Raw genomic sequence first — 24,702 nt, forward strand, 5'->3', positions numbered from 1 at the left:
CACTTTGATATTCTGTAGCTCTCATGTATCAAATTGCGTATGGCCTCATTGCATTGTTTGCATTTCTTACATGAAGGGGTTATGTTGATCTCAATTTATCAGGTACGAGAGCAAGTCTCTTACAACTTCATCACACCCCTAAACGTGGCGAGCTACATCTTCAATTGGGTGGTCTGTAATTCATCCCTATCATTCAGGGTCAGGCATTACTCACCTGATAATATTACATTTATTTTGTCATCTTAATCCCTGCTGTTTTGTATGCGCGTTTAGCACTGAGGGAGTCTAGGAATTTCTCCTTCTTAGATAAAGTTACTGATTCTCACCCACTTGTGGCGGGGCCAACTTACTCCACAGTTCTGACAAATAATAGTGGTAAGAGCCGGCTTTCCTGTCTAGTCACCCTCTGAGCAATAGTTGTTTCAGGAAGGACACTGTTGATTTTTTTTCTTCCTTTTTTTGGCCTGTAGGTTCAATATCTTCCCAATGACTAGAATCCAAAATTTTCAACAACAGCCATGAAGTCTATTATAAATTCACGGTATCTCCAGTTCAGTTAAATTCATTGGAATAGCTTCTCAATCTTTAAGGAGAATAGTGCCATTTCATCACTCTACACCTCTCTTTTTTTTTCAACTCTTCACTGCTCATCTCCTACAGCAAATAATGCTAGAGCGACCCAGGTGCACTAAAAAAAGGCATCAGTGGAGTGGGTCATGTACCTAGTATTTAAATACATATTTTCACATCTATGTTGAGGAGGGCTAGGAGTCTGTGGGACCTACAGGCAGTTCTGTTCCTATCTCGTTTCGACACAACTGAGATTAGTGCTTCCACCCCAAATTCAGTAATATTTTTGAAAGATGGACTGAGCCAATCCGTACATCTAATAGCAATGAAGGAAATGTTTTAAAGATCACACTAAATCTGGATGGAGCTGGCATCTTCCATGTTTATATGGCATTTATGGCTCTCAAATGTTCTCCTTCTGTGTTGTAGACTTAAAAGAATATCTTCGGTCCTCTGTGATGCATGTACTTCACCTTCCACTTGGGTACAGTTCCTGGAGCTCTGGGTCTGCTTTCTCCCCATACGAATTCAGACATTTTAATTTGGGCCTGTCTCACAAAATCATCATATTGATAGGACCCACACAAGTCTATAATGCCTTGACTTTTAGTGGTGGGCTTTGTGTGAAACAACTTTCCTCGCTTATACCACTTCATAGTACTTTTGCAGAGTTATAAGATGGTGTGGTCTGCTGTGTGCAGTAAGAGCACAGGTCTGGCCCTTTAAGACTAACAAAAGGCTCTGGGTCTCATCATGGTGAACTTCTAGGTCATGAGAGTCTCTAATCACTCACTCAAAATGTATCTACAATTTTATTGAACTGGATGGCTGAAGCCAGAAGCCAGATTCCTAACCACTCTATTAAGCGACACACTGCAACTCATCTCACTCCTCTTTACTCCCATGTTATAAGAGGTGGCTTACTTTCTCATTTTCCAGTCTTCCTTGGTGACACAGTTTCTGTGCTCAGGGAAGCACAGCCCTAAGTTCCAGTAACAGCTTGCCCAGTAACAGCAGATGAACAGACGACCCAATTAAGGGTGAAAGGCAGCATACATTTTGAGGGCTGCAAAGTAATATGAATACGTAATTTCACTGGTGTATCTTATGCACCACATGTCCAATAGGCACAGCGAGTCTATCGACACTAGTGTGTCTCCCTATAATTCTAGTGTACACAGCACAACATGTCATTGTACACTGTACATTACCATACTAAGGTCACAACCAATAATAATTTACCATCTACAAACTGCAAATGTTTCTGGTGCCTTTCCAACAATTGAAGTAGATATCATAAACTTCCTCAATGCTTTCTTTAAAAAGGAGAGTGTTCTAATCCCCTCTAAAATGGGCTTGTACCACTTCTCTCCTAACTTAACTAGTACTGATAGACTGCACTGAATCTAAAGGTGAGATGGAGAAGGGAGCAAGAATGAGAGCTCTAGTTTTACTGGAATCATTGCAGATTCCATTACCACCATTACTGTGTTCACAGAACGAGATTCAAAAGAGTGATGTCTGGTAACTGATGCAAGGTCTTCCAGGATCAGAATGTATGGGTAGTTTGTCCCACACCAAATGAAAGCTCGCAGTGCTTCTCACTGACCAGGAGGCTTGAACAGGTCCACAATACATCTAATGGTATTGGGAAGGTCACCATGATCTCCATGAAAGGCAATTCACTCAAAGTAACAGGTGAAGTCACATTCGTTGTTAAATTCGGCCATATTACACAACAGGAACTGGTGAAGAGAGTTGGAGTGTGAAAGAAACGGTGCAAGAGTCCACTTTGTCCTCCCAGATTTGAGCTGCACTATTTCACCTGAGGCAGGAACTGCCCTCAGTTAAGAAAGAGCTGATCCATCAGGGTTCTTCCTTGTGGTTCTTTATTAAGCTAAGAATGAGAAAGGATATTGGGGGGAGGGGGTCACCTTTCCTCTCACTGTGAAGCAGACCTTGAGTGCCTGGGGCTAAATAAAGATAAGAAAGCAGAAAAGAACCCATCCCAAGCCCTCGCCTTTACCACTTCCCCCAACATAAAGAATTGTTAATGTCTAGCCTGTTGCACAGAGGTGCTGCCAGGAAACCTACCACCAAGTCTCCAGATGCGCTCTTCCCCCTTCGCCTGGCACACCATTTTAAGTGTCTTAGGTGGCAGGTGCATGGATGGCCACCAGAGCACTCAGATCATCACCTCCTTCTTCTTCATCATTGCAGGATTCACTGTTTTTTGTGCCTTGGCTGGCCCACTGCTTAAAACAGATGCCCCAAATGCAACAGGGAACTCTCTGAACGTGAATTAAATAGATCCCTTCATATTTTAATTGTACCGCATATTAGATCAAAGAAAATAAAATTACGTTGCATCTTTGGGTTTTTTGACAGGTGGGCAAAGAGCATCAATTAGCATGTCCATAAAGCCACGTTACAGCAATCTACACAGCTCTGTGCCTAGGTCTGCTGATTAGCATGAATTAATACTTGGGTGTTAGGAGGAGGGCGGGGGTGTGGGGTGTGTGTCCCCAACAGTCCTTAATTTGTTTTAAAAAAATAAGTGTATGGGGTCAAGGTATTTCTTAGGAGCACTACCTATACGCCACTTGAAACTAGGTTTCACCATGTTTAAGATATATTAAATACCCCTCTAATGAACTCTGTCAACAATTAAAAAAAATACATACATCACCAACATATGGTGGGGGCTTCAAAATATGGGCCAGTGTTTACAAATAAATGCCAGGACTCAGCAACAGCAAACACTGGCACAAATTAACCACTGGTGTACACATCCAATCTCTTCAACTTTATTTGGTACACCCAAATTTAACCGCTCTTGTGAAGGCTCACAGAATGTGAGATTTGCAAAACTTGTGTATACCTGTGCTGGTACGTGTGCCTCAAAGTCTGGATAGAGAGCTGACTGTGCAAAACAAGTCAAGTTAATATAAAATTTTGCTACAAATCGCTTGCAATAAAAAGAACATTGAAATTAATTGAAGGCTAAAAATGCCATGGGGGCACAGCCAAGCAGGCTAAGACGGCGGCTGCTTGATCCTTGAGCTCCGGACAGGCCTGCCATGTATCCTGAAATATTCCCGGCAGGGGTCCCCATGGCCTGAAAAAGCTGTCAGAGATTCGGGAGAACACTGTGCGCTGACCCGGCAAACAGGGGGGTCCAGCGGTGCTGTGTAACATCAGAGCAGACGGTGCGGCATGCACGTACACTGCCATGTGAGAACACCCAGGCCTAGCCACCGATCGACAGACCTGCAGGAGAGGCCTGAAAACCACCTGGGGCCTGCTCGCTGGCACCTGCCGTGCGAGAGAGACCCTGCACCCCACCTGTGTGGTGGGTGAGCCTTCTGAGCCACCCGAGAAGACCGGTGGAGGCTGGCGCCAGCAAGGTGAGACATCGAAGGGGAGGGACGGAGAGCACCCTGGGCCCACACGAGCAGCAGCACAGGCAGAGACCCAAACTGCAAGGGGATGCTGCGGTGAACGTGGGTGCGGGTGGGGGCACTGGACTGCCTGGACCCCGGCCTGAGGTGATCTTCACTACAAGAGTGGGGGGTCCGGGTGTGAGGCAGGGACTGCAGCCATCCGGTCCATGTCCTGACCAATCGCTGATGGACACAGAGGCAGACGAGGATTCCTCGCTGTCTAAAATACTCTTAACAGGATCCTGGGAGCAACTGAAGACAAAGTGAAACTGAGTCAGGAAATAGGGAAGCGAACTGAGCCTCCTGCAAAGTACAAACAGACCACCATAAAATCTCTGGTAGAGTGACAGATACCGAGGTGGTGCTTGCGGTCGAGCAGCCCTCTCACCAAGCTGTAATAGCCCAAATTACTAACTTACTGAGCGAATAAAAAGACTTGTAAGCCGAGCTGAAGACAATGAGGGCCCTAGCAGCTGTAATATGTGAATTGTTGGGCTGCCGGAGGGAGCGGAGGGAACAGATGCTGTGACCTGTGTGGAACATTGGCTGCGTTCTGTCATGGGCATGGAAACCCTCACTCCGTTCTTCACTCCTGAGAGGGAACAACGGTTGCCAGCCTGCACGCCCACCCCCCCCGGCCCAGGAAGATCACCTAAGCTGATGGTGACTAAATTGCTCCATTACAGGGCCAGGTATCTGCTACTTCCGAAAGCATTTGAAACAGGCCCCTTGGAGACAGGAGGGGGAACAGGCCACTCTCGTACCAGATTTCACAGCCACGCTCCGGACCAAACAGGCGACCTTTATGGCGGTGAAGCGAACCCTGCAAGTTGAGGGCAGCTGGTACTCCTTGATATTTTCCTCTAAATTGAAGATTATACTGGATGGCCACATCCAGTACTCTCAAGATCCGGATGAAGCATGGACCTAGCTCGAACACGATCACTACGGTACAGATGGAGCACAAGAGATTGAGTTAAACATGTCCCAGCACCGCAGAAAGAGGAGACGCTCCAAGCACTGACTGCAGCCAGCTCAGGTGATAAGAACCTACACTCCAACAGGCACACCAGTGAGTTGAGTCAGATCCCCCCGGATGTGAGTGACTCCACTGACTCAGACTCTGTTATTAGCGCCCTGGAAGGGCTCCCACAGGTGACACCCCAAACAGCAGGGGACATCGTTTAACAAACGCTGCCCATATCCCTGCTCGAAATTGTCCGTTTCAATGATGACGCGGGCCGGGCTGCCTAATTGGCTATGTTCATAGAGCCTCACGGGCCACCCCCTGATCACCCACTGGAACTTCCAGATGGATGACTGAAGGATAGTAGCCTTTTTCTAGCTTGGTTACCCCCCCCCCACACACACACATTTGGCCTGTTTGTCAGTGTGTTTGACTGTGCTCACAGGGATCCTGCTAACCAGAACCCCAGTGATTATGCTTTCTTCTCTAAATTTGGTGGCTAGTAACCTTTTCGCCCCACAATTGGCATACTGGTGCCCCCATATAAGTCCCTAGTAAAAGGTACCCAGGGTATTGAGGTTCTAGGGGATACCACTGGGCTGCAGCAGTTATTCTGCCACCCATAGGGAGCCCATGCAAAGGGTTCTGCAGGCCTGCCATTGCAGTCTACATGAACCAGGTGCACGCACCTAGTTTCACTACAGGTCACCACACCAGGTCACTGTAAGTCACCCCTATGGTAGGCCCCCTCAGCCCAGAGGGCAGGGTGCAGGTACCTGTGTATGAGTGCACCCCTGCACTAGCAGAGGTGCCCCCACAAACTCAAGTCCCATTTTACTGGACTTCGCGAGTGCAAGCATGCCATTTTATACGTATACTGGACATAGGCCGCTACCTATGTCCAGCTACATGTTGGTAACTCCGAAGCTGGGCATGTTTGGTATCAAACATATCTGAATCATACCCCAACACTGTTGCAAGTATTGGAAGTATGATTCCATGTACTCTGGAGGCTCCTTAGAGGACCCCCAGCATTGCTACCACCAGTCTTAAAGGGTTTTCCGGGCAGCCCAGCTGCTGCCACCCCTCAGACAGGTTTCTGCCCTCCTGCTGCTTGACCCTCACCCTCTCCCTTTGGAAATAGGTGTGACTAACTTGGGAGAGGTAGCCTCCCCAAGCCACTGGTTTGCTTCACCGGTTCAGTGACCCCCAGTCCCTGCTCTGGCGCAAAACTGGACAATGGAAAGGGGAGTGACCACTCCCCTGTCCATCACCACCCCAGGGGTGGTTCCCCGAGCTCCTCCAGAGGATCCCTGGGTTCTGCCATATTTTGATTCCAAGGTTGGCGGGCAACTCTGGGAGTATCTGAGAGGCCAGACAGGTGACGTCAGAGGCACCCTTTGATAGGTAGTTACCTTGTTAGGTGACCAAGCCCCCTCTTTGGGCAATATAGGGTCTTCCTCTGGGGTGGGTCCTCAGATTCAGCTTGCAAGATTCCAGCAGGACTCCTATGCAATCTCTGCTTCAACTTCGGGCCTCCAGAACCGTGACTGGACCCTCCAGGAACCTACGAGCTGCAGATCCACAAGGAAGACTCTTCTGCAGCATTGTATCCAGAATTGCTGCCAGCTCTGCAACATTTCCCCTGCTGTGCATCGTCAGAAGACTAATTCTTCAGCCTGCACCAGAAGAAGAAGGAACCACCCTTGGGGTGAAGGCATCACTCCCCTGTAACTACAGGCATTTGGCTGCAACGACGACCAGCTGCGTGGATCTCCGATCATCCTGAGAGGCGTGGGTCATGCATCACAGGCGGTGGTCCGGAGAGTCCCCCTTGGTCCTCTCTACCAGCTGTCACACTTCAATGGCGGTAAGCCCGTTCCAATCCATGCAAGACAGTACCCCCATGCACCGGGTCCTTTGCAGCTGTCAAGGCTTGTTTGCTTCACCTCCAAGGGGAATTTCAGTTGACGTGTAGCTCCAGCACTCCCTCCTGCAACTCCTGGGCCGCTGCGTGGTCCTCCGATGACGTGGGAGTGACTTTTGTGGTACGGCGTGGGCTGCTTCAGCGACTTCTGTGTCCCTGTCCTGTGGGACACCTGTGGGTGCCGCCTCTGCTCCTGTGGGCCTTCTGCGACGCAGAGGGTCCCCTGTGACTCCCCCTCCTGGGTAGAGTCCTATTGGACCTCGCTGGTCCCCAGCAGCACCTCTTTTCCTCCAAACGCAAATTTCCTTTGTCAAGGCTTGTTGGAGGAAATCTTTTAGACACCCATCTGGAATCCAGCTACCAGCGTGGGACACCTTTTGCACGCATCAGGAACTCTTCTCCACCTTCTGTGCTGATCTGTCTCCCTTCTTTGTCAACCAACTCCAAAAGGTACCACTGGGTGGGTAGTATTTCCTACTGCCCCTGGACTTCACAGACACTTCTGAACTTGGTCCCTTCTCTCCACAGGTCTCCATCTTCAGTAATCCATTGCTGATTTCTTGCAGGCTGTTCTGGGTGTCTTATTTTTCTTCTTTTTATCCTTTAGGGTGGTTTGGGGGAAATCCAGTGTTTTACTCCTGCATTCCTTGTCACAGGGAGGGAGGTACTATATTACTTACCTGTGTGGTTTCCTGGTACTCCTAGCTTCCCTCTACACAATTTAATTACCTAGGTGGGGGCCCTGTGTTCGCAATCCACTTTCTTAGTACATTGTTTGGGCTCCCCCTAGGGCTACTATTGCTTATTTGTATTTTACACTGTTTTCTAACCTTTTTATGCTTTTTACTGTTTATTAGTGCATATATATATATATATATATATATGTATAGTGTATTTACTTACCTCCTGTTGGAGAGTTGCCTCTCTAGTATTTTTTGATACTGTGTTCCAAAAATAAAGTACCTTTCTTGTGCGTAAGTACTGTGTGACTGTAGTGGTATTGCATGAGCTTTGCATGTCTCCTAGATAATCCTTGGCTGCTCATCCACAGCTACCTCAAGAGAGCCTGGCTTCTAGACACTGCCTACACTTCACTGAGAGCGGATACCTGGACGTGGTATAAGCTGCCAGTACCATAGGTACCCACCAAACACCAGGCCAGCTTCCTACAATGACGACAAAAGTCACTTAAATATTGAATTGTATAGTTTGGGTGGCAGGCTGTTGTTACGCTGCTCTGAGGAAGGGGAATTGAGTTATGTTGGTTTTGATTGTTTTTGCCCGTGGGCTCCACAGGGAACAGGCTTTATTGCTGGGGCGCTGCATAGGGGGGGTGGGGAGGAAGAGGGTTTTCTGGTCGAACTGTGGGAACTGGCCACTGGATACTATGGCAAACTCACATACACAGTTAAATTGTTGACCTGGAACATGCGAGGTATGGGTTCTGCATCCAAACGTTATAAAATCCTATACCACTTAAAACATGGAGTCACACGTCATTTTCAGTCGAAGTCGAACACCTCCACTTTTGTGATGGGGCAGCGATCTGGGTGCGGGTAGAGGTGCCTTTTGAGATCTGCTTGGAGGACATGGGCAAAGAGAGCAGTTCTGTGTTGGTGGAGGGACGTCTCAGTGTCAAACCATTACTAATAGGCAGTATATACATCCCTAATCAGGACCAGGTCCCCTTCTTCCACTACCTGTCTGCCGCCTGGCCCGATTCATAGATGTCCCACTCCTCTTGCAGGGTGACTCCTGCGTTGCAGGGGCGGCAAGGACTATGCTAGCGACCGCCCTAACCAACTGGGTATCCCAAAGGGACATATGGCGTCTTCGAAATCCCTTGGACAGAAACTATTTGTATTATTCTCACCTCTACCACGTCCAACTAGAATTGATAGAATCAGATGCTCTGCGTCCCTTAGTGGTGCAATCACACATACAGAATACCCTGGGCGAACAATATCAGCCCACTGATGGTATCCTTACAGATAATGGAAACCTGCCCGCCAGTCCCAACTTCGTGCTGCACTCCAATGCACTGGAGGACAAAGTCTTCCAGAACACACTGGAAACCAGGCCTGAACCCAGGCACTGCCACTAACCGAGAAACTGAAGGGGAAGCCTTAGAGTTGGTACCACGGGGGCACTGTCTGGGACACACAGTAGGTATTAGGAGGGACTTGGAATGAGATATTACACGGCTAGAGTTAGACCTCCACCAGTATGATGATCAGTTGGACGGTCCCCTAATTACACAAACAAGATTATTAGAGACCCGAGAACTATATAACAGCACTGGAGCGACTCTGCTGCCAGGACTATAAGAACTACATATCTAGGGCATGAGGAGGGGAAAGCGGGGCAACTGCTGGCTTGGTTGGTCCGCCTGGATATAGGGAAGACTCCTATTGCCTGACTATTACCCCCAGAGGGCTCAGTTCTCTACTCACCCACCCATATCAATAATAAATGTATGCAACATTAGGTGTCCCTATTGACCCCCCTCACACAGAGATGCCAGAAACAGTGGAAATGGATGCCATCCTCAGGTGACTTTCTCCGAAGCTGACAGAGAGGCACTGGGAGCACAGATGTTGGTGGGAGAGGTCAGGGCCGCCATAAAAGCTATAGCATCTGGTAAAACCCCAAGGACTGATGGCCTACCTCCAGAATTTTACAAACTGTTCATAGATACCCTGGCGCCTAGGCTGATAGAACTTTACGGTGAGGCCTATGAGAGGAAGATACTGCCAGCCACAACTAGGAAGCTCTAGTGATCCCACTCTGTAAGACTGTGCAGGCCGATGTAAAAGTCACAGATTTCCGGCCGCTTTCTATGTTAAATAGAACTTTTAAGATGCTCAGTAAGGCCCTGGCCACTAGACTACTACGCCCCACATGCACACTTTGATACATAAAGATTACAATGAGTTTATTCCCTCCAGTAGTACCTCTCATAATCTCCGTAGGCTGTACTCCCTGCTCTTTGATAGTGCCCAGCCCCCGCACCCAGAGGCAATGATTGTGTCAGTGGACCTCGAAAAGGCTTTCAACACCATACCCTGGGACTTTTTAGAAAAGGTCATGCAGATGGGTCTGGGGAACACTTGGGTTGACTCGGTTAAGTTGCTTTACAGGATCCCTACAGCAAGGGGCAGGACGGGCAGAATGATATATGGCTATGACATTTATAGGGGGACTTGACGGGGATGTCTACTATCACTGCTATTTGCAACAGCCATAGAACCACTTGGCGGAACAGCTTAGAAGGGAAGATTGGGCTTGGGGAGTGTTTTGCAGGGTGAGGCCCACATAATCTTACTGTATGTGTGAGATCTCCTTATATACCTTAGTGACGGGCAACAACTTTACCACAGGTGCCCGGCATACTGGATGACTTTAGAGACTGTTCCGGAGTCCACTTGAACTGCAGGAAGACGTTTGTTTTTCTAATGGTCAGCGGTACACCCTGCCCTGCTTTATGTCCCAGCGATGTCACCTGGACGTCACACTCGTTCCGCTACCTCAGAATTCAGATTTACCATGAGCTCCCTGATCTGCAAGAGGGCAACCTGGGGAAAGCACTCTGGGCGTTACAAACATCTGTGGCCTTCTGGCAAACTCTTCACCTACCCATTATGGCGTGTATTTCTCTCATTAGGCTGGAGATGCTCTGCAGACTCCTTTATTTCTTTGTTAACTTGGCCATTTCTGTTCCGGCCTCTTCGTTCCGGATGCTTGATGTTCTCTTTAGAGAGCTATTGTGGGATGGTGGCTACCTGCGAGTGGCCAGGCCCACCTTCGTCCAGAGGCAGGGTGACATGGGGTACCAGACTTTGAGCCTTACATTCTTGCAGCTCAGCTCCAATGGCCTGCGCGGTGGGTTGGGCCTTGTGGAGGTAACCTCCAACGACAGTAACCTGAGCAGAAGCTGACTTTTAGACAAATTTGGAAGCCTGGCCTTTGGGGGCCCCATACCAGGCATTTTACTAGCAGGGGCCCTCCCCAATTGGCACAGGACAGTCAGGAATTTTTTTTTTTTTTTTAAACTAAGGTACGTTATGCACTAGCGATCCCCTTGGTAGGTCTACCTTATGATGACCCATGCTCCTGTTTCACAGGAGGCTACCTCAGACGCTGAACAAAGGCAGGAATACATAAATTAAGGGATTGTTACTGTCAGGGGCTACTGGTCCTATTCAGTGACTTGGTAGATCAGGCCGGCTTGCCCCATGGACAATTCTTAACATATTAAGTGGTGGTGTGAGCCATAAGGAATTTATGGGGCGACATGGATGAAGAATCTGTGACACACACGACCTTCCAGACCATGACAACCATTGGAGGAGGCTTCCATCTCATCTCTTGGCTCTACAGAGCGTTAAATGGGGTGATGGATAGGCTGCTGATTGCTCTACGCGCCAAATGGGAGACAGGTCTGCATAGAACTCTTGCAGACACAGAGTGGACCAGGGGTCTAAGGTATCACCAGAATACACGACTCAAGTATGTACAATATAACTACACTCACAGGACGCATCTTACACCGCACAGAATTAGACATATACATGAGGGGGAGGTTGGGGAGGAGGACATTGGGCTGCCGCCTACCTGATGCAGACGTAAGACATATGACTTGAGAGTGTCCCGCTCTCAGGGAATTCTGAGACGGGGTCATCGTGAGGCTTAACCGCACACTGAATAGGCAACTTGAGAATACACTGGTGACATGCTTAAAGGGATTATTTAACAGGCCTGCCCTAAAAAAGTGGGCAGTAGATTTGTGGACCTGGCCCAGATATTAGCTAAACGGAGGGTTAGCCTCCGCAACAGAAAAAGGGACCCAATTGGACTACCTGGGTATCGGACGTGACACGCTGGGCTAGAGGAGAGGGCCTTGCGAAGAGAGGAGACATGAGGGACCCGGCGAAGACCCTTCGCCACAATTTGGACAGAGGTGATAGATGAATGGGAGACACTGGACTTGCCTGGCAGGTCTGACTTTGAGGGAGGACTGGAGGGGATTGGTGAAGACAGCTCACAACCTGTAGGAGTAAAGGCCCATTTGTCTGAAACGGGGCTTGGGTCATGGTGGTGAGATGGAGGAATCCCTCTGCCAGTTTCAACCCGTACACCTAGGATACCCCCACCCCATGTCCATTGCCAGCAGAATGCGCTGTATGCACCTCTTACACCAGAATACAAACCTGAAGACCTAGTAGTGTACACGTTTAGGGCAAGTTTAAAGTTGTTTTCATTCATATAAATGGCATATACTACATGCCCATTATGGCAAACGGTCACATCTTCTCTGAACAATTACCAGTGCCCCAACTCGGTTGGGACCGTAGCTTCCACAGTAACATCTTAAAACACCACATATGTTTGGAATATTGGCAATGTGGTATTCACCTGAAACTTCAAGATGTGCAGCGGAAACTCCATACTAAAATTAGCAGAAGAATATGCCAGGCCCCAAACTGTCAATGTACCCATCTGTGTAAGTGTGATAATGAAGGAAATAGACATGTCTCAATGTATTGTACTCGTCTACTTTTGTTTATGAAATGCCAATAAAATAAAAGTGTTAAAAAATAAAAAGAGCTAACAATACCCTTCTTCTCTGTCTTCCAAAACATTCTCAAATCCTCCCATTAGCCCTGCCGACACCACCTAAAGTGCATCACACTGTGCAACCTGCAGCACTGCCCGATCAGGTCTACTCAGGTACAAAAATGCCATTCTGTTCATCACCAAGTAACCCAAAAGCAAGCATTACAAAACGCCCTGCTGATGCACAACACCCAGATTTCCAAAGACGTAGAATCCTACGATGCTCTTTGTCAGCTACCCTCTGGGCTCCACAATACTCCCTACTGGGTAAGGTGACATATGCCTATTTGTTTGAGGGACAGGTAGCCTGGATGCAGAAATGCGGTGTACATGTGCTGTACAATGCATCCACCTAATAGGCAACAGACTAAATACAGCCATGTTCAGTGAATGCGGAGCGCTAAGTAAACTTGTCATCACCAGGCATGTTGCTAGCAGGTTGTTTGCTTTGCTGCAACCTTGCACCCGAAGAACATACTTTTTGTGTCTCCTCCAGTACCGAGAGCAGCAGCTTCATATAATTCGTAAGTGTGGTGGCTCGGGAAACATTAGAATTAGAAGTTAAAAGGATACTAAAGAGCATCAAAGGTGGAAGCTCTGCGGCTTGAGTTTACCTTGCAACTGAGAAGTGTTACTACTGCCACGCTGAAAAATGGTTGTACTATGTCATGTAATGATGACGGGTGAGAAGCCTTGGCCATTTAAAAAAATACCACAGCACGCAGGCACTGTTTCAGTAAAAGCACTTCTGCCATGCTGATCCTGTTTTTGCCACATCTTTTACTTACCATTGGAATGGCCACTAAATTTGCAGACATACAGTTTTCCTGATAAAACAATTTAGGATATAAACAATATGGTGTAGAAATCGAGTTTCAGTGAACATTTATCATTTGTGCATCTCCAAATAAAATGTCTTGATTTATTTTCATCCTATTAAAACCTTTGTTTAAATCACACTTCAGAATTAGACAAAATGTGCGTCCTTCATGCTTTACTAACAGTTATGTTCTGAAATATTTGTACATTTAATGTACACATTGTTGTGTTAGAGAAAAAAAAATTACATCTTACAACCTTTCCTTTCACACTCACTATACCCCACAAAGATTGTCACGTAGTTCATTTTACAAAATTCTCTCACTTTGCAGTCAGAAAAAAGTAAATACCAATCTCCATGTTAAAATAAGAAGCAATTTGCCAGAATTTGTAACTGGACATTTGATCTCTGCATTTGAAGCACAGCAAATGTGACAAAATAAAAACTAATTTTAAAGACCTTTATTGCTCATGTACCTTCTCAACCCGAGCACTGCTATTTTGGGGGTGCTACTGTACCCCCTACTTCCACTGCCTATAACAGTAGTACACCAACATTCTACATCACGTCTCCACAGTCTGATCTGTTCCCACATCCTACACCCATCCTGTCTTAACAGCCATCTAGTCTCCCACGGCATATTTCCACAGATACTCTCCTAGGAACAGCCAACTGTCTCGTTCTATTTGTGCAAAGAAAGAAAAAAAAAAAAAAAAAAAAAAAAAAAAAACTTACTGGTCCTCTAAACGAATATGTGTTTACAGAATCACAATCAAAACGTCACAGAATGGCATTGTGGCTCTATATCAGTGCCCAACATTAAACATTTTTTAGTCCAAGCAGAAAACCAAATAATGTATTTGAATTCAAACAAGACAGGCTACAACACGGAGAAAATAAAAGCCTACAGTAGTAAATGTACCTTCCAGAGTACTAAAAATATTAAATATTCCTCTCAATTAAGAATTTAAAGTAATTTTAAAGATAACAAATGCCACCGTTTACAGGTGTTCTCATTAATGTGCTTCCTTCAAATACTAGTTATTGGGTTTAAAATAAACATCCTTAGTGCAGCCCCCATTTGTATACTAAAGGACTCCGAATAATGCATCGAGATTTACGGTGAAAGATTAGAATTGCAAGATTCCAAAATAAATGGAGAAAGAAAATGTGATTGCACTTAGCGACCATAAGGCCAGATAGCCTCAAAATACATTAAACGGCTGCCCTTCCATGTCTTACTGATGAAAAAGTGTTGCTTGGGGGTCAGCGATAACTACTTAATCCCTTGGCCACTGGATTATGTGTCTCTCATCGAATGCCACTAGCTGTCTAGGTGTTAAACAGTATTTAACTACGCAAATACTTTTGGTACAGCCGATTACGAAAATCAGGCTGGGACACACAATCCCGAGGCTAGTGAAATGCAAGTGGAGAGACATAACAAATGCTGAAAGATTTTACATGCACCACGTAGGTGGAGGAAAGATCGGAGCATTTCATAGTTGTATTGCTCCTTATACAAACACAAAGGAGCTCATTTGTTAAAATGAATTCCACCAAGAACCAATCAGATTTGCAACAAAAAAAACGAACAAACCAAAGAAAAACGCTGCATCGGGTTTTGTAAAGCTGCTGTTTTAAGCGGGGTTATTTCGTTCTTGAATTCCTTGGTGTATATGTATACGCTACACATGCACATTTATTGTCATTTCTAAGTGTGGTAGGGGGCTCATTATTCACAAAAGGCAAAGCCCCGAGTGGGTTATGCCTCACCCCAGTAATGGTAATAAACTGCATACTACATTCAGCGGAGAAGCATATATTGTTAATGCCATGCTGTTTTCCAGGAGCAGTAGTATTAAACCAAAGGTAACTAAGAAAACCCACAAAATAAGGGGTCAGAAACATACATTAGGCCAAACATGCTGACGACATATGACTACCAACAGTTGTTTTCCACTATAAAAGTAAATATAATATGCATTCTAGGAGGCAGTAAGCACTGCTTGCTCACTTTAGTTTAAATGTTCTGCAGTTATAACATGGAATTTGACCTTTGCACTGTAGTAATAAGCATGTGGTTGTTAGTACACTGCTCTAATTAACATGTTAATAGGCTTTATCTATGCAGTCTCAGCGTGTTTAAAATAGAAAGGACAAAAAAAAAACAAAAAAAAAAAACAATCAGTTACACATGACAACGGTAATCAAAACTTAATGCAAGTACCTCTTCAGTATGAAAATGAATCACCAAAATTAGTTCCCATCGGACAAATCCATGTTAACTGGGAGAAATAAGGAGTAGTTCTAGAGCCCCTACAACAAACTGGAATGTTTGGGAGCCTGAGAATGTGTCCTAACTCAACTATAAATGAATATGGTGTTCTTTTTTTAACTTATTTTATTGATCTTGGGTGGATGAAAAGCTGAATCTTCACTCCTAGAACTCAAATGCATAGCCTACAGCCCACTGTGTAATTGAAGCATCCATAACATTTGGTCCCTCTGCCCATATACTTGTGCTAAATAGTATAAAAACCATGTAAAAATACTCAAAATAGTGGGAGTATAAAAAACTTTTCACAAGTGAAAGAACTTAATACCACAATTATGACTAACAATTATGTATATTCATTTGCCATGCCGATATCGGATATATTGCATCACGGTAAACAAAACATCAGGGCTGTGCACCTATCATGTTCTTACAGTTTCAGCCATGAATAAATAGATCTGCATTTTCAGAGGTTCATTGTGCCCCAAAATACAGTCCTTCCGCAGAATCAAATTTGCAAAAAATACCAGAGTGTTGAACTGTTCAAGCTTCATGTCTTAAAGGCACATCATAGTTAGCATTCACTCTCGCAGCTTCCAAGTGGATTTTGGAATCACACAACTGCCAAACAAAGGTTCTCCTAATATCTGCAAACCACCATCTGTGACTTCTTGGTCAATCCAGTCTCGAATCCTTGCTCCTGGATATCTCAACTTGAAGCAAGGGAATCTCTAAAGTAAACAGGGTAGCAACGAAATAATGTGTTACTGGAAGACATCCTCCACTTTTGTGATTTATAGCTACCTTTCTCTTAAGGATTTGTGGTTGAAAATAGTTTCAATCTCCAAACCCTACGCACTGCATTATAAAATGACTGCATTATAAAATGATAACCTCTGACTGGTGTACTGAAGTCAATTACAAAAAGGAAGAGGAACATACTAAGTGACTTTGGAATGATAGCTGGTAGATTGTTAGGTTATGTAGTCAGGAAGAGAACAACAAATTATAAAAGAATCGGCTCAAAGACCATAGCAAAACTGTGAAAACCAAATATGCAGAAACATTATGATAAAACTGGAACTGATTAGTTGCAAATTGTGGGGACAGGAGGGCACCACGAAAACATAGCGATATGGACACTAAAGTAAGTGGAGCAAACTTGGGGGGAAAAAATGGAAAGTCACCTATTGTCAGCGCATCATAAACACACGAAACCAGCGGTGCAAATACCAGAACAAAACACCTTTAAAGAACAACTGCAGAACGCTGCACGCTTCATTTCAGACAACCCAACAGATGGGACTGTAAGTAACTTGTAAGATGCATCTACAAACATGGAATAGCTCAACGGATGCCTTATAATGGTCTCCATAAAAGAAAAATCACACAGGACACCAGAAATGTCGATGTGTTTATTTGATAGTCTTCTGTCAGAAGAGTCTCTCCCTACAGATGCTCTGAATTTACTAATAAGTGTGTCCGCTTTGAACAATACAGCCTTTATGATAAACATTTGGACTGGAGCACCAAGATCCAACTGCTTTCATATCCCTGTAATGAACCTTCCACCAAGAGTCTTGTCACCTGAAAGACTAGAATCCGCCAGGAGAATCGCTCTGCCTTGAGACCTGACGAGAAAGTGATCTTTGAGGCTGATGAAATTTGTTCATGTGGAGGATGACATTGCCACCAAATGAGTCATCTCCATGGCCAAACTGTAGTTAGACATGGGCTATATCATCATCATTTATTAAGCTTTTCACCATTACAAAAACAACAGTTATAAAATAGCAATACAGCAACATTTCACTTTTGTTGTTCGAACATGTCCTTGTTAAAAATGTGTTTTAACACATTACATAGCCACATCTTACTTTAACGAATAAGACCATGTTCACAGGCCCTCAAAATCCAAATGAGTTATATAGCAGTATCACTTTTTTGAAAGAAAAAAAAAACAAAAACACTTTACCCAACTCCCTCAAACAGCCACTCTGGCATACTGGCTTAGTGCATGAACTGCCCATGAATGCTTTTCAATGAGTAAATGATTAAATAGGACAAAAATTATATGATGAAAATGTTAAGCCAACGCTCATTAGTTGAGCAATGTTAGAGCAAGCATTGCCATAGCATTTTCACAAGGTATAGACCGCAACACCAGTGACCATTCTGATGTCCTTATCCCTGAGCTGGGCTCTTAACCCAGAAGTGTGGGCAGTGTTAATAAAACGCCCCAGTGTCTCTATGGACTGCAGGTAATAACATTTTCCCAATAGGCAAGGAGCATACTATCATGAAACTTCCACCACCTTTAACTACCTAAACCTGATCAAACACGAGCTTGGTAAAATAACCGATTTTAATGATTGCATCAAATGCATTAGATTGAGTGACAACGTTCTTGCAAAATATGAGAACTGTTCAAGTAATGTGACTCTAGTTGTTGCTCATGTTCTAGGTCGGTGGGGAATGCAATAGCACAACAAAGCTGTTGCCAGAGGAGCAGTAAATCCAAGCCATGCAGGTCACAATTTTGATTATAAATCAGAATGAAGATTCTAGGCAACATATGCCCTTGCTGAGACATTTGGAAAGCATGTTCCCTTGCTTATTCTCACAGCTATGTCAAACACACCAATCAATCCCAGGCATCTTAACTTTAACAAATGATGTGATCATAAATGTAATTTCGCTGACCCAAGTCTAAGTTTGGTGTTGACACGGCTAGCAATATTGCAATGACCATCAAAAAAAAAAGCAAATATGTTCACAACCAAGCTTAAACTGGGCATGTCGGCTGGTGACTTAATCCATGTCCATATTAGTATCAACAACAATGGATTAAGTTTATACAGAAAAATAGCCATGGTCATACTCTCTTGTGCTATGGACAGAGATACTAGATGAGGACTGGATGCCATTCAATTAAATATCTGCCAATTTTGTTTAAAGAGACCTAACCCATAGATTAAGTCAAAGGCAGGTTACATTCAATTTTACAGCAAAGAACGTTAATGTGGATCGGTCCATTGGCATAAAATAATATTTCAGTTATAGTTACAATGAGAATGAGTCACACTTGCAAAATGCTATTTATGTGGGCAGTGGCACGACATCCATTCCCATAGAATTTGCATGCTACGAAGAGAAAATAAATAAAAATAAGGTCATCCCCATCCGTTCACCCACCAAGGTGATGTACCTGCCTTAAATGCTGAAGAGAACCACCTTACCATAGAAAGGCTGAGTGACAAATCACTATAACCATGTTGGGGTACAAATATGGGGAAAGGCAAGCTGGAGTCACATATCACCCCATCCAGCCCATCACTCAAGAGTAAGAATCAGCCCAAAGGATATTTAGGGAAAGTGGTCTGGATGGGTTGAGCTTTACTACAGCCCAGCGGCAAAATCTGGTTGGAAAGAGGGCTCCTTTATTAGTGGCCAGGGCCGCTTGGACAGGGGTCATGTCCACTAAGTAGAGGGCTCATCCCTGATGAAAGCCTTCAAAAAGGTACGCTTTTCCTCCTTAGGAACAAAAGGCAATTAATATGAAGGGTCAGGATAAATCATAAGAACTGAAAATGGAAAACATATTTTGCCATTATGGGAGTTTCCCTCTAAAGGAGGGGGCTCTGTATGGAAAACGTTACTGCCTCATTTTCAAAATGTTGGTTGATATTAACCATTAGGACCAGATAGCAATAGCAAAATAGAACCATTCAGGATCGAAATACTCAACGACCCACCTCAGCAGATAAATATTTCACTCAGCATGAAAGGCATCACTGTGACTTGAATATGGACAACTAGCTGATAATAATGGTCAAATGGACAGTAGAGTCTAACTATGTGCACTTATGTTAAATAACAAAACAAAAAAACGGGTGGGGGTATAGTAATACAGCTGACAAAATTCATTGAGGGGTGCAGGGGGGCATTCCCACGAGGAAAAATAAACAATTTCAAAAATCCCACACGAGCTAACAGACCTTCAAGGACTTTAATCCAAATAAATTGGTGTGAAAATTCAAGGCAGATTACACGCCCAGTCAGACTTGCTCTAGGAGTGCTGCAGTCACTGAGACCACTAATGCAGGCATCCATTAAATTGCAACCAACTCTTGGATTCTTAAGTAGAGAGGCAGTAAGTTAGCATCTGATTTCCTTTCCTTTTTTTTCATAAAGGGGAAACCCTGCTCTCCAATGTATACGGACCTTCTAGGACCTCAGGAAACTTGGAGTGAGTATGTTAATAAGAAAGGGAACCATGGCTCAGACGTACCCTTACAGCAGTTAGCTGCCAATCACCATTGAGTCCAGCCATAACCACTTTCTTCTAGGGATGAAAGACATCCTTGCCAAACTACTCAGCAGGCCTGCTTCCCTTAAAAGGGGCCGGGAAGGACTAATGTGCAGTGCCCATACCTCCTCTGATCATTTCCAGAGAAAGATTTGTGGTTTCAGGAGGACTCAATGGCGGTGACCAGGTGGCAAAATTAAGCCTAGTTTTTAATTTCCCCAAAGCCAAACACTAAAAATTAAATTGTCAAAACATTGTGCAAGTTTGTCAGAATTTGTGTATTATTTGAGAGGGAGAGACTCCTCCTTTAAATGGAGTCCACATTTCCATTTAAGAAAATCATCAATCCTGAGCAGTTCCAAAGCAAACCTGAGACGGACTGATGGAAGTCCTAGTCTGAGGTGTTTAAAGAGAGATCCAAGGGACAGTTGTTTGGCTGCTTTAAAGGTCTTTTTTCATTCCTGCCATCACATACTGTAACTAGAAGCTGATCATGACACAAGTTAGCACTCAGGCAATTACTAAAGAAATTAAGCCAAATAACTGTAAGTGTCCTTTTCACCGTCAACACGCTCCAAATATTCCTTCTCAATCAGAATATCAATGCATTTCTTAATGACAGGAACTCTGGGTTTGAATCTAGAAGAGAGCTGGGTCAGAACTTCTCCCAGCAATTGTTGGTGTTTTAGAACCTTTCTCATTTTCATTATTCTCACAATGGCAGCCTGGATGAGAAGTTTCCGGTCTTCCTCTATATTTTTGTGGGTAGTTTCCTGCTCCTGTTTTTGTTCAGTTTTCATGGGTACATTGATATTAACCCTTAATTTCTTGTTTTTATACCCAAGGTAGAGCTTTATTGAGGTGTCAGGCTTTAAATCCACCTCATCAACATTTGCGTTTTCATCTTCCAAAACCACTAACTTTGACTTCAATAATATCTGCAGAACCTGTACCAAAATATCAATTTTTATCTGTGTGCTGTCAGTCAGCTGCTGTACAGTGTAGGCATCTTCTGTGTTGTACTGCAGTAGTATTGCCATTTGGAATGTAGATGCCTGTAACGTATACCTATTTTTAAAACAATTCGTCACCAGTTCACCTTTGGATAGTTGATACAACCAAGTTAATTTCCTCCCACTGTGACGGCTGGCATAAAAAGCAGTGAATCTCTGATAACTGCGTTCCAGTTCAGAAGGAAGAGCGAATGTGCATGACTGTTGAAAAGGCCATGACCCAGAGCTAAGAACCTGAATGCTGAAATCCAAGTCCAAAGGCTCGGAATTGGTTAGATGCTTTTTGAACTGTTCATTCAAGTCCTTGCTAACACCAATGTCTTGGAACATTCTCTGGAGTTTGGAGGTGTACTCAAAACCACATGCTTGTTTCAATTTAGAGATCATGCTTGCTTCTGCATCATCACTAGCGCTGTTTTGGTGGACCAGCCTCTTAGCTAGCATTTTTGCATAAAACTTCTGAAATACATCTTTATCTTCAATGTATTTAAAGACTACCATCACTTGATTTAGGGTGTCCTCAAGCTCTGCCTCTTCAGGGTTTTTGGAGCTCTTCTTCAACAAGGAGTCACAGTACCGTGCCAACAGTTCTGGGGACTTACTGGAGGACTGTGCCATTTTCGTAACTGCGTTATTATTTATAAATCGACCACAAGCTTTATCTAGCGCTGCCACAAAGCCAGCATCATTGTTGAAAGCAGACATAACAAGTGCATTGTATTTCTTGTGAACATCCAACACAGTTTGGACATACATTTTTGGATCATTTTGAGCAGCTTCACCGCATTTCTCAATGGCAGCCAGACCCTGATTATGAATATGGGTTTCCAAAAGCTTCTTTAGCTCGCCCAGTCCATCCTGGATGCGAGATACAAGATTATACATGCGTCCCAAATCTTCATTTTTGTCTGCATCCAACAGATGCTGAAACTCTGTGTGAAAAATGTCCAGATGTTTTTCAATGAGAACCTGCTCACATTTTCTCGCCAGTTCATCCTGTGTACTCTCGTGAAGGTACACCTGTACTCTGCGCTGTTCCTCTAAAAGACGAGCCTCTGCCTTTTTCATATATTCGGTGACTGGGTTCTGCTGCAAGAATTCAGTGCTTTCCCTCGTGTAAAACCGTTCTGTATCTGCCCAAAACTGTGACTCAAATGATTCCTTATAGACTGTCAATGTGGGACCCTTTGCAAATGCGTCATCTTCGTTCAGACCAAGTTCCACATAGGACTGTACAACTCCACTTATGAGCCTTGTGTTGATTGTTTCACCATTTCTTTCCTTTTCAATCAGTTTCAAGACAGCGTTTGTTACCCGCTCGTTTAAAGGCCTGAACAAACTGTCTCTCCAAGTCACTAAAGCAAGTGAATAGATTTCATATATTCCTTTGCGCCCTTCATCACACTCACGGCGAACCCAGTGTCTGTTGAGGTAGGCACAGATTCCATTTAGCACTTTGCTTGAAAAACGGTAGTCTTCCCACTGCTGTGTGTAAAATTTCAGCACACTTTCACCCATCAGGTCTTCTCCATCCTCCAGAAGATTTGTCAAATAGTTCTTCAGAAACTCCTTTAACCGTTTATACAATTCCAGGCCCACAAACTGCGCTCCTCCAGGTGTCTGGCCTTTTTTAGACTTAGATGGAGGTACCCCAGTTCCTCTGGCTTGATTCGATTGGTGTACACTGGTACAATAGTTGTACACGTGGGTATAGAGTTCCATGTATCTCGAGCGCGCCATACTTTGCCTGGTGTACACCTGCTGGATGCCAGCCCGTAAGTCATCCCAGATCTGATCGAGGCCAATCTGCTTTAGTCCATGCGGATTCTGACTTCTATTCACCGCCATTCTGAACGTCCTGCAAATTTTTCAGCGATTTATTTTTACTTTGGCAGGTGCTTCGAGGTTTACGAATCCACAAGAGTGTTCAGTACGCTACACTTAAAGTTCCCGTTCTTCACAAAAAAACAACTGTTCTACATGCGTGAGATTTCCTTAAAGGCAAAGGAGCCATTGGTACTTGCCGACAAAGAAGGTTTTGTGCCAAGGTAGAGTTTGGTTTTCAATGGGCGAGCTATGCGGTGTTTTTTTTCGATCACACACCTTCACAGGAAACAGGGCTGTGGCAGTCCAAACATATTCCAAATAAACGTACAGCCTCCAAGAGTCTGGGTTGAACAGTCCTGGTTCTCCAGCCACAACGGTTTTGGGTTGTAGCCGTGTTCAGGTTCTACCCCCTGCTGCCGTAGGCCGATGCCTGCTTGTGCTGCGCAAGCGTCGCCCGAACCCTGGCTGCTGGTACGTGCGCAGCAGCCGGAAGAGGGGGGGTAGTTTCTTTACAAACGCGACGCGGTGCGTTGCCAGGCACCCGGCATTGTCCACTGCTGTCTAGCTCCTCCGTCCCATCCAGCGAAATACGCCCTTCTCTCTCAAGGCGTTCGGGCTGATCGGCGCCGCGGGCCCAAGTGGAAAGGAAGGGGAAGGAGAGGCGGAAGAAGCCGCTGCCGCCCCGGCGCACGATTATGACGTACGCAGCAACCAGACAGGGACGCCCTCGCAGTCCGGGTGCCTGCGGGCGTCACGCGCAGCACTCCGCTGTAAGTGCTAGCGCCGAGACACTCACGCGCACGGGGTCGCAGGCGTCGAGGCCGATACTGTTACGAGCAAAAGGGTCTCGGTACGAGCGAGGCCCGGTGTTCTGTAGGCAGTACACCGGCTGTGGCGGGCCTTATTGCGTTGCTGCACTTCTGCATCCGGGTCAGACAACGGAGCAATCAGAAAAAGTAGAGGAAATGACGTCAGAAACATTCTAGTCGCTCCCGGTAGTTTCAAGGCGTAGCTCTTGTATCCTCGTAACACTATAGCTACAAAAATAAGTTTCAGCGCTGTCTCTTTCTGTTCTCTGTAGCGACTTGACACCTCTAACCACTCGGAAGTAGTGAAAACGAAGCTGCGCATTAGAACTAGGGAAAAGTGAATCGGGGGAAATCCGATACTTGCATTTTATAAGCATTTCACATTTAGTAGTACCGTAAGATGATTTTGATAATGAAGGTAATAAAAGAAAACACCGTTTGTTAAACTACATACTAAAGTGAGAGCGTCTGTGATAAAAAAAAATGTAAAAGCACTTCATGCCCCGTTTTATTTAACCAGCGTCGCTACTGTAGGATGGGGCCCTAGGCCCTCATGCTGGTAAGTAACATGACGCAGACATAGTGGTAGGGTACTACTAACTGGCCTCAGGCACGTGCGCCCGGCCCCTTTTATTGGCAGGGTCACCTGATTGGTGACGCCTGTGTTGGGTGGGTGTGGGGTGCACATGTAAGACCAGCCCTCAGCAGAGTGGCTGGCAGAAACACTAGAACGAGTCCAGCTGGACTCTACATCCCTCTCAAACATTATTGAGGAACCAAACAAAGTCCAACCTGTAAAAGAAAACAATACCAAAGCACCACAATCAGTTTCTCGGCCTCGAAAAGGCAGACTGCAGAATTGCAGTGGACATGGTGCAGCTGGGAGCACCCAGACACCTCCGCACGAGTCCATAATTTAACCAGGTAAAGCTGGGCACAAACACTGTGTGGATGAAGTCCAGATACTTCAATCGCTTGTCCACGACCTCACAGTTCGCTGGATATTGTCGATCCGGTCCTGCCTGGGCTCGTGGTCAAAGTCTATTTATAGTTTCTGATGCGGGTGCATCTGGAGCAGTGGGGAGTCCACTGTACACAGTTCTGGACGGCATTCTGACTCTGG

At 45.1% G+C, this 24,702-nt stretch overlaps 2 protein-coding genes across 5 annotated transcripts in view; both read right to left on the reverse strand.

The window, feature by feature from the left end:
- PPP1R42 (protein phosphatase 1 regulatory subunit 42) overlaps positions 1-24,702 on the reverse strand; it is a 433,409-nt gene that overhangs the window by 259,394 nt on the left and 149,313 nt on the right. The gene's annotated exons all lie outside the window — the stretch shown is intronic.
- Positions 17,023-23,717, reverse strand: CUL1 (cullin 1). Its single transcript, XM_069220284.1, has one exon. The coding sequence runs from the start codon at positions 22,789-22,791 to the stop codon at positions 20,461-20,463; it is 2,331 nt and encodes a 776-aa protein (XP_069076385.1). The 5' UTR covers positions 22,792-23,717; the 3' UTR covers positions 17,023-20,460.

The sequence above is a fragment of the Pleurodeles waltl genome, chromosome 2_2 (assembly GCF_031143425.1).
Source record: "Pleurodeles waltl isolate 20211129_DDA chromosome 2_2, aPleWal1.hap1.20221129, whole genome shotgun sequence".
In the NCBI taxonomy this organism is placed as follows: Eukaryota; Metazoa; Chordata; class Amphibia; order Caudata; family Salamandridae; genus Pleurodeles; species Pleurodeles waltl.